Source organism: Malania oleifera, chromosome 7, assembly GCF_029873635.1.
Source record: "Malania oleifera isolate guangnan ecotype guangnan chromosome 7, ASM2987363v1, whole genome shotgun sequence".
Taxonomy (NCBI): Eukaryota; Viridiplantae; Streptophyta; class Magnoliopsida; order Santalales; family Ximeniaceae; genus Malania; species Malania oleifera.
The window spans coordinates 43,734,885-43,746,651 of record NC_080423.1 but is presented as its reverse complement, the minus strand read 5'-3'; the positions used below and the strand labels follow the sequence as shown (position 1 = coordinate 43,746,651).

Below are 11,767 nucleotides of genomic sequence, written 5' to 3'. Positions count from 1 at the left end.
TGGTGATTATTTATTGTATAACACATCAAACCCAGGGTTATAAGCATTAGAAACAAATTTTGTACATTACATTAAAAAAGAACAAATATTAGCAATAAAAAATTCAAAAGAGAATTGTGGGCATTTAAATTTTTCATTAAAAATTATTTTGATAATTTTATACAGTCATAGATTTCAAAATTACTATTTAAAATTACTATTGAAAATATTAATAAGCACAACAAGCCTTGACAACTCCAAAAAGCTAAAAACTTCAAACTCAACTCAAAGCAGTGGCCACAGCCAACATACCACACCCAACCCGTTGGCAAGAAGACATGGAAGTTGCATTCATTATAAGCAAAAATAGAGTAAGGGTGCAATTTCCCAAGCAAGTAAAAGCAGCAACATGTGAAGACCAAAATATTAAGCTCATTGTCAGCTATCCTGGATGAGAAATCCTTTGATGTGCGAAAACATTCCCAGCCAGCTCTTCATTGCACTAGCTTGCAATTATAGAGAATACTGTTTTCCGCATTTCGATGAAAATCAATTTCATGGCCTTGGTTCCATTTCCATGCAACAAAAACTTCTCTGTATCCAACTTTTCTTAAATCTCTCTCTCGTGGTTATTCTTCCTTTTCAAACAAGCTTAATCTCTGTACCAGAGCTTAGACCTGTTAGATGCCCAGTCTCACCAGGCTTACAAAGATTTACCAGCTCTACGTGTTCAGGTACCCATTCAGGTTCTAGTTTTGAGTGCCTAATCCATTGCCTTCAGCCATATTGCATCTAAGCAGCATTTTCATGTTCAATAATTTGAAATGGTTCCTTTCCGCTGCCTCCCCTGCTATTGATAATGCTAGATACCATTTGAGCACTTTCCCCCACTCTCTCACTTGGTTCATGAGAAGACTCCTACACATTGGAGACTGCAGCAATAATGCCAGAACGATTTTGACATAATTCATCCACATTTAAATCCTCAACAGTCGAGCCTTCCTGAGAATTACAACCTTTGTCTTTGTGCAGAATGAACAAGGAAGCATTTTTGGCACCAATATCTTCAGATAGTTTTGTACCATCTTCACATTCGCTTCTAAGTGACACCTCACCACTTTCACCATTCTTTTCTGTGTGTTTTGTACCTCTCCCCTTGTCAGTGGGACTGCCTTGATAATCAGAGGAGCCCATTACACTATGTAATGCAACATTCTGAGATGAATTGTCCTCATTTCCATGGCTTCTAGCTACAGCCTTATGACTTTCGGTGTTCTCTTTGCTAAAGCAACTGTCATTAGATGACTGATGTAGATTTAAAGCAAGGTCACCAACAATGCCTTTGTCCTGAAATGACTCATAAATACTAAAACCTGACTCATTACTACTAAAGTTTGGCCTAACCAGTCTTCTCCTTTTGTGGTGTCCAAGCATCTTGTTCTCGCTGTCTGCAGTCTCACAACAACCTTTTGTCTTATTTTTGTCCATATTTTTCAGCAATTCACTCCGACGCTTGAAATCCAATAGCGGTGTCCCTTCAGCCATATGGTTGCCATACACTTCTTCAGTCACATCAGCATTTTGCTTTATCACCAACATTTCTGAGCAGTCCCTCTCCTTATGAGAATGAAAGGTCTGTTTCTTAATCCTCCAGTTTTCAACATTATTGTGTTTCTGAATTAAATGTTTATAGTTTCTTGCCTTTGTCCAACAAAGATGATTCCTATCCAACATTTTCATGATGTCCTCTACATCCATATCATATTCTCCATCTCCATCACCTATATGGGAATCATTTTCTTGTATGTTTAGTTTTGGAGCTGAAGTCAAGCGGGAAAAAACACTAGTTCTGCTCTTTAAATGATTAGAATGCATGCTTTCAACATCATGACCGGGTGACTTGTGTTCATTGCAGTATAGGCTTCTGGACTGTAAAGAACAAGCACAACCCTGCAAATCGCACTTACTCTCAACCCTAAAAGTTTCACTGAATTGTCTTTTATGCTCAAATTTGGCTTCTGATGCTGAAGGGTAACCATGATCAACCATAAAGGAAGATTTCTTGCTTAGCCCCAAAGAACAGGACATGGCTTTCCTTGAATAATTTTGGTTGTCCAAAATAGTGACAGGACATGATGACTCTGAAAAGGACACATCTTTGTAACCTCCAATATCAAAGGTTTCTACTTCCCTGTTTTTGCAAGATCCAGGACTTGAGGAAGGAATGGCTCCTTTAGGGTAGGAATGCTTCTGATGGCTGGGGGCAGGCAATGAAGCATAATTCCAAGGGTCAGAAGGCACATCAAGGCATTTGCTGATAGCATTAGGCTCCAAATGAGAAGGAAACAATTGGTTTTCAAATGGAGGGAGGGGATTACCAGCATAACTATAGTGAGTTGCACATTCTAGTGCAACATCATGATGGAATTTAGATTGAGGGAAAGAATTATCTGCAGATTTTCCATTATAAGGAACACATTGATGTGCTAAATTATAACCATGATTATCCCCAAATGGTGGAGAGCATCTGAAATTATGACTAGATGCTTCAGGATCATAATGGTCAGTCCTCTTAATAACTGCATCTTTATGATAGGTAAAATAAGAAAGGCTAGGAATCTGTGGCTTCGTTGAGGAGTGCAATGCAGAAGATGGTCGAAGTTTATCCAGAACTGAAATATTATCCATATCTTGAATTGGTTTTCCATAACACCCTAAAGGATTTATATTTTGGTGATACGACCCAGAGCACTCAGTTGAGCTGACTGGCCTGCAATCATTGTCTGCATTAGTTCTTATGCTATTACTGGTTACAAACCTGGAATCATCATCAGACATCATTCTTGTTTCGACTCCAAAGTCCTCAAGGTCCTCAGTCAATACAACCGACTCAAGATCACCGTGCAAATTATGCTCTTTCATTGCGCTCTCCTTTGTTACAAAACTGCCATAACCACCCACTACTCTTTTCTCCTTAACTATAGAATCTCTAAGGTACTCAGTTGATGGAATGGGGCCAAGATCATTATCTACATTCTGAATGTTTCCTACACCATTTCTGATGGCAAGCCTGCCAACATCAGCTACTCTTATTCCTCTGTCCAAACAGTACTGAATTTGGGTCCCACGAACACAATCACTGTACCTGTTATGCCCACTTCCTACTTCATCGCTAGTGGAAAGCCTGCCGTCATCAGTTGCTCTTCTCAAGTCACCCCAGAAGTTCCCACAGCACTCAGTAGAGATAACCTGACAATTGCTATCTGGGTAAGATTGATTTCCTACCCTCTCACTTGTTGCAAATTCTCCATCATTAGCTGCTCTTCTTACGTCATCCAAGGAGTTCCCTGGATAAATTGGTATGGCGAACCCATGGTCATAATCCACATTATGCTCATTTTTTACACGGTCTCTTTCTGAAAACCTGCCATAATCAGCTATGCTTCTTATTTTCCTCCACGAGTTCCCAGACTTTCCACCAGAGATGACTGTCCCAGGCTCAATATTCAAATTATGTTCATTTTTTACCGTATTGCTCATTAAAAGCATGCTATCATCATCTCTCCTTCTGCCTTTATCCAAAGAGTTCCCAACCGATTTTGTAACACTATTTCTGGTAAGTTGTATCTGTGGTCGTTCATCTTCTAATTTCCTCGATCTAAATAATGACAAAAGCTTATGAACCTACAAATTAGACAAAATAGATACAGATAAGGACATACTAAGAAGCAAACTTTCATGATAATGAAGACAACTGAATAAGGAATAAGAAGACCTGATATTTAGAAAGACCAAAGTTAAATTTATTTGACGCGTAGTAGTTATCTTCAATAACAGCACGGAATTCATTTTCAGGAAGGGGATTACAGTACCAAATTGTGGAAAATTGAACCTGCACAATTTGAGAGAGAAAGAGAGGGAGAAGGTAAATAACTTCTAACGAAAATCCCAGTGCAATTCCACAATAACAGAACTCGACAATGCCATCTGAGTACTTAAATTTACAAGATAAATGTAAACGGCGAGAAAGGAAGAAGGCAGCCACCTGAGGAATAATGACAAAGAAACATAAATATAACAATCAATACCTGTGCAGGAAATTGTTTGCCAGATGATCTGTATGCATGGGGTACAATATTTATGGCACCGTCAGAGCATGCCTGAAACACACCATAAAGCTGTCTCTTCTCAAATTCAAATAGAAACAAAACCATTCCAGCTTTAACCTGCTTCACAAAGCAAGCTTGAGAAGATGGAAGGCCAAAAATTTTTCGCCTAAAACACTCTCTCTTTGTAGCGGTGTTAGACATGAAGATTGCACCGAATTCAGGAACTTTCCCCACAAAATCGTTCTCCTCCTCATCAAGCTCCATCAACTCCCTTTCAGACATGCTAACAGATTCAATAATGAAGATAACAACAGCCAGAAAATATGATGGGCCATTAATTGGTAAAGAAAATCAGAAGTTGCTTCATTTTCGAAGAACTGTGATTTTCCTGACACTAGAAGTTAAAGATTCACATATCATCATAAATTTCAAACTTTGAGTTTAAATAAGTTTGATACAAAAATATAAAATCAATAAAAATCAAGCTAATGTTCCATTTTGCTAAAAAATATACAATAAAGCAAAAATAAGTCTTTTTGTAATCTAAAATGAATATGAAATTCTTGCAGGGCCACAACATTCTAAATTTTGAATCCCTTGATTACCTAATAGCTCTACATTTACCAGCACATTGATCCTTGATTAATGTCAGCCAGCTTACAAGCACACCATTTTTTTAGATAAAAATTCTAAGTTGAATTTTTCTAATCAATTTCTACTATATCTAGATTATTAAGTAGAAATACAAACCCTATATTAACCATAAGAAACATGATAATGCTATGCTAACATTATTTTACTCATCTGCTATCATCTAATCATCTTTCTAACATCTAAGAGCTCATTTAGTGAAAGAACAACCAAATATGGGGTGTCATATGTTTCCAAGAACTGAAACTTTAAAAAATGGGAACAACTTCAATTTAAAATTTCCATGAAAACTCTACTTTGGGAATTAACCAAGAGATAAAACAACAAACTAAAACTAAGGGGGTGTTTGGTGTCACTTTAAAAGAAATTAAAAGAAAAAAAAAAACTAAAAACCAAAAATGGAAATTGAAAACTTAGAATGCAGATAATGGCATTGTTGCTACCTGTTTGTTTACCACAACTCTGCAACAATAACAAAAAATATATATATATATATATATATCTGATGAGTGATAGTCACTGCTTTTTAATAAAGTTTATGTACAAGTAAAAACTACATATGCCAATTTTGCTAATACAACAATATGTTGCAGACAATATTACCAACTCTGACACGGGGCAAGTAAATAAAAGTGATGATATAAAACCCTAACATAATGTAGCCTTACAAAATCATATGTTATGTCCTAGAGGACTTTGGACTTCCTCATTCATTCCTCCATCTTCTTAGCAGTAATTAAAGAAGCCTCACTTGGTTGCTATAGAGTGTATTTGTATCTGTTATGTATTATCCAGATATGTTTACAAATCTTGTTCTTTTCACTATTGAGTAAAACATTCTTTTATAGAAAAAGAAGAAATATTACTAAGGAAGAAAGAATGTATGAAGCAGAATAAGGTATCCTCCTAAGAAAATCAGGGGAAAAAAGGAAAGAAAGAAAGAAAAAGATAACAGTCAATATAAAACAGCCAACCAATGACAGCATCTCCAGAACACATCCCCTCAAAACAACCTGCAGCCACAAAGCACAAAAAAGCCAAATATTGAACCCAATCCCAAACCAAAAACCTAGGAGTTGTCTTCCCCTTAATGTGAGTGTTCCTTTCCATCCAAATACCTCAGAATTAAGCATATAGCCAACATCTCCATATGACTGATCTTTACTCCTGCCAAAGCTTTAAACTGAAATGATCAGCATATCCTCCACCAAGTTGGGACAAAACCCAATTTTCTCCAATAATTGAGTCCTTAAATATCCTCAAAAAAAAAAAATTAATGAAGACAATAAACAAATACTGTTCTCTTTACTAGATTCACATTTGTATGGTCAATCACTTAATCCAATGTCTCGACCTCGTTGTCAATCTAACCCTCATATCCTCAACTCACTCTGAACTGTTTAAGGCGCAAGGCGAGCCGAGGCGCAAAGGGTCTATAAAGCAGAAGCGCTAGGCGCGAGGCAAAGGCACGCGCCTCATGAAGGTGAGGCACACAATTATTAAAATGGTGTAAAATGTCTATTTGGGGTAATTGATATATGAACATATGAATATCTAGTAATATTATAATTTAAAATGCCAAAAACATTGAATTACAAAATTGAAAATTTAAAAAAATTGCTAGTACGAAGCCCAAAAGCATCAACAATTCAACATAGTTCAACATCAAAAGAAAAGAGTACAAATCAAAAAATAGTAGCTAAATTTCAATCAAAAGAATAAATATTATGTATTAGTTATAATTTATAAACTTACATTAATTAAACTAAGTATTACAAATTAAAGAACAATAGCTAAATTTCAGTAAAAAGAATAAATATTATGTATTAGTTATAATTTATAAACTTACATTAATTAAACCAAATATTTAATTAGTAATTACATATAAAGAAGAAGAAGAAAAAGAGTAACTAAATTTCAATAAAAAGAATACATATTATGTATTAGTTATAATTTATAAACTTACATTAATTAAACTTAATATTACAAATTAAAAAACAGCAGCTAAATTTCAGTAAAAATAAATAAATATTATGTATTAGTTATAATTTATAAACTTACATTAATTAAAGAAAATATTTAATTTATAAGCTTACATATAAAGAAGAAGAAGAAGAAGAAGAGAAGCAGCAGGCAGCAGCACGCAGCAAGCAGGCAGCAGGAAGAGGAAGAAGAAGAGAAGCAGCAGGCAGCAGGACGCAAGCAGCAGAAGAAGCAGGACGCAAGAAGAAGAAGAAAAAGAAGACTTACAAAGGTTCGAAGGCAGGCAGAATAACTCGCGCGGGCTCCTGCTGGTTCGAAACGAAGTCGCAAAGGGTCGTGCTTCTTCAAAATGTCGAAGACGAACTCACGATCATGGTTCGAAGCTCGAAGACGAAGTCGCGAAGGCTTCCGACTGGTTCCAAGGCTCGCAGACGAGCTCACGCTGCTGGTTCGAAGGATCGCGAAAGCTCATGCTCGTTCGAATGTGCAAGACGAACTCACGAAGGGCTTCGAAGGGCTAAAGGGGCTAAGGCTATGTTCGTTTGAGTCGAATGAAGGCTACGGGTCTGGCTGTGGCTATTTCTCTCCTTTAAATGACTAAAAATTCACAAGGCGCGACTCACTATGCCTATCACCCCAGTGCGCCTCGTCTCACCTAGCATCGCCTCTTGCAAGTCGCCTCGCCTCACCTAGTTTGAGGCACAAGCCTCTTCACTTCACTACGCCTTGTGCCTAAGCACACCTCAGGAGCGCTTTTAACTACTATGGTGGAGTCGGCTATATAAATCATTTTCCATCAATTTATGCGATCATGGACAATTTCTTTTGATAGATTCAAGAATATTAAATTCTTACTCACTATCTCCTCCCAAGTTATTTTAGATCTACCCCTACCCCTTCTACTGCCCCCCACAGTAACTAATCACTCTTCCTCACAAGTGCACTATAAGGCCGACGTTGCAAGTGTCCATACCATCTGAGTCGTCCCTCCCTTATCTTGTCTTCTATAGGAGCTACACCTAACTTACCACGAATATGTTCATTCCTTAATTTATCTTTCAATGTTATACCACTCATCCATCTAAGCATTCTCATCTCGGCAACTTTTACTTTTTGGATATTATGTTTTTTCTTCGCCCAACATTCCAATTCATATAGCATAGCTGGTCTTATAGCAATCCTATAAAACTTCCCTTTCAATTTTAAGGGTATTCTACGATCACATAGCACATTTGAAGCACTTCTCCATTTTACCCAACCTGCTTTAACTCTATGCATTACATCATCTTCAATTTCTCCTTCAGCTTGCATAATAGATCCAAGGTATCGAAATCTACAAGTGGTATTTATTTCTTCATCATCAAGTTTAACTTTGTCTCAAATATTCCTCCTATCATTACTAAAATTACATTTCATATATTCTATTTTATTTCTACTTATCCTAAAGCCTCTAGATTTCAAAACTTCTCTCCATAATTCTAACTCAACCTCTACTTTGTCTCTAATTTCGTCAATTAATACAATATCATCTGCAAACAACATACACCATGGAATTTCCTTTTGAATACTCCTAGTCAATTGGTCCATCACTAAAGCAAAATGATAAGGACTCAAAGCAAATCCTTGATGTACACCTATGGTAATTGGAAATTCTCTAGTTTCTCCATCTATAGTCCTTAAACTAGTCATTACTCCATCGTACATATCCTTAATGATATCGGTATACCTACAACATACACTCTTTTTTTTTTTAGAACCCACCATAGAACTTCCCTAGGTATCCTATCATATGCTTTCTTAAGGTCAATAAATATCATATGCAAGTCCCTCTTCTTTTCCCTAAATTTTTCCATTAATCTTCTTAAAAGATAAATAGCTTCTGTGGTAGATCAACTAGGCATAAAACCAAATTGATTTTCTGAGATCTTCGTTTCTAACCTTAATCTTTGCTCAACTACACTTTCCCATAGTTTCATCGTACGACTCATAAGTTTAATTCCACGATAGTCATTATAATTTTGAATATCTCCTTTATTTTTATATATAGGTATTAAAGTGTTTTTCCTCCATTCATCTGACATTTTCTTAATTTTTACAATTGCATTAAATAAATTAGTTAACCATATAATTCCATTATCACCCAAGCATTTCCAAATTTCAATTGGGATGTTATCTGGTCCCATAACTTTCCCATTTTTTATTTTTTTTAGTGCAAACTAAACTTCATTAACTCTAATTTTACGAATAAATCTTATATTTTTAGTTTTTTCCTCATTTGACAATTCTAAGTTTAAGCTTCTATTTGGTTTTCGTTTAACAACTTACTAAAGTAACTTTGCCATCTTTCTTTAATATCTTCGTCCTTAACCAAGACAATATCATCCTCACTTTTTATACATTTTACATTTCCTAAATCTCTGCTCTTCCTTTCTCTAACTTTAGCAAGTTTAAATATATCTCTTTCCCCTTGTTTTGTACCTAATCTATCATACAAACTATTAAATGATCTATATTTAACTTCACTAACGGCCCTTTTTACATCTTTTCTTACCTCCTTATATTTTTCAAAGTTATCTCTGTTTCTACTTTTTTTGCCACATTTTATACCAAATTCTTTTTGTCTTTATGATTTTTTGTAGATCTTTATCCCACCACCAACTCTCTTTGCTATTCGAGAATCTTTCACTTGATTCACCTAAAATCTCTTTTGCTATCTTTTTAATAGAGCTAGCTAATCTATTCCAAAGAGTATTTGTATTTATCTCATCCTCTAAGGTCCAATCCCCATCTTTGATCATTTTATTTTTAAATTTTATTATATTTTCTCCTTTTAAGTTCCACCATCTAGTTCTCTTACATTGGTTTATTTTATCATTTTTCTTCCTTTTTTTAATACATATATCTAACACTAAGACTCTATGTTGTGTGGTTAGGCTTTCACCTGGAATAACTTTACAATCCTTGCATGATAAATGACCCTCCTAGTTATAAAAAAATATATATATATATATATTTGAGTTTGATTTTGTCCACTTTTAAAGGTTATTAAGTGTTCTTCTCTCTTCTTAAAGCAATTATTCATTATACTAAAATCATATGACATAGCAAAGTCTAAGATCATCTCCCTAAACTCATTTTTGCCTCCATATCCATATCTTCTATGTATCCTCTCATAATTTTGATTATCTCTTCCAATGTGTCCATTCAGATCTCCTCCTATAAATATTTTCTCAGTCCTTGGTATGCCTTGTATAATACTATCCATATCTTCCCAAAATTGTCTCTTAAGATTTTCTACTAAGCCAACTTGAGGAGCATAAGCACTAATGATATTTCTTCTATATATTGTTCAAGTTCAAACTTCTTCTCTTGTCTAGTTTATATCTTGTTCAAGTAGCTCATATATTGTTTTTTCAAATTACACATTTTATGATTATAATGCTGTAATTTGAAAGCTTAGGGGTTATTGGTATCACTATCAAAAGTTATGAAAAGAAAACAGAAATGGAAACTAAAAATCAAAAACTAAAACTTTAAAACCAACAACCTATTTGGTAAATATTTCTAAGGCTAAAACAAACTAAAAACTTGATTGAACAAATGTTCATTTTTGTCCTTGAATCAAATAAAAAATATAAAATATAAAAATACAAATTAAAAATACTATAATAATTATATAAATTATTATAATTATTTTACTTAATTATTATATTTTAAATTACAATTTTTTTGTACATGACAATATAAAAATAGTAAAAATATTACTTTAATGGATTTTATTATTTCTTTTATAATTTTTTGAAAGTTTATGGATATTTTTATTTTAGTTATATTTTAAATTTACATGGCCGGTCATTTAATTTAACTTAATTTTAATTAAAAAATTATGTACTGTAAATAGAGTATTCTGGTTGCCAAACAACTAAAAATCATAAAAACTGGTTTCAATTTTTTGAAAAACAACTAAATACCGACACTAGAAGCAACCTAAATAAATATTGTTTCTTCAGTGCACAAGATCCAAATCAGAAATAAGAAACAGAAATGATACCAAGCAAACCCCTTATGTTATACAATGAAGAGGATTCAATTAGCATAAAATCAAGACAAATAAATAATAAGTAAATATATGTGTGTGCGTGTGTACATATATATATCATCGACATATGCGTACATCCACAGGCGCAAATATAAAAAAATAATTTCAAAAATTGTTTTCTGGAAAACCTTTACAACGAAGCCTAAATTCATGGCAAATACTCTCTAACGAGACACCAAACAAAAAGTAATATATGCAAAGCAAAACAAATTTTAAAAAAGAAGAATAAAGAATCCAAGTCTCATTAAGCTAAAATTGAAAACAGAATTCACGAGAATTACGAAATGGTGGATCTCTTCATAATAATCTATTCCAATACAGACTCCGCAAACATAAATCGGCATAAAAACAACAAAAACAACAAACAAAAAAAACCCTAGGGAGAAAAAAAAGAGAGAGAAAGCTAGAAAGAGAGAGAATCAGAAAGAATACAACGTATCGCATATAAAGTCCAGGTCTAAATGAATAAATACTTTTAAGAAGAGAACATAAATCAATGAACAATCATCCTCAAGAGGATTCAATTAGCATGAAATCAAGACAAATAAATAATAAGTAAATAAATATGTGTGTGTGTGCGTGTGTGTGTGTGTGTGTGTGTGTGTGTATATATATATATATCATCGGCATATACGTACATCCACAGGCGCACGCAGAGCCAGAGACGCAGGAAGAGCAAAGCCGACAGAAGGATGAAAAGATGAAAATGGCGGTGTGAAGAAAATAGTTTCACGCGCTCTGCCGCACCTATGCTTCAAAATCGACCACCCTCCGTTGTTTATGTATATAGCCACGTATATGCCATTTTAGATCACGAGCATTTTTAGAATTTCAAAATTAGATTAATTTTAAAATTGAAATATTTGTAAGGCTTCCTTTCAATTAAAATTTTGTTTGACAAGAAAAGAAAAAAATATATCTATTTTTTATTATTTTTTCTTTATAT

The 11,767-nt window shown here is 34.2% G+C and overlaps 1 protein-coding gene across 1 annotated transcript; it reads right to left on the bottom strand.

Moving 5' to 3' along the window:
* Positions 1 to 227: 227 nt before the first annotated feature.
* LOC131160294 (uncharacterized) lies at positions 228 to 11,572 on the bottom strand. The gene is made up of 4 exons (XM_058115779.1): positions 11,460 to 11,572; positions 4,068 to 4,371; positions 3,755 to 3,871; positions 228 to 3,663 (listed from the first exon to the last, which is right to left on the bottom strand). Exons 2-4 carry the CDS (start codon positions 4,368 to 4,370, stop codon positions 898 to 900), a joined length of 3,186 nt encoding a protein of 1,061 aa, XP_057971762.1. The 5' UTR covers position 4,371; positions 11,460 to 11,572; the 3' UTR covers positions 228 to 897.
* Positions 11,573 to 11,767: the final 195 nt, after the last annotated feature.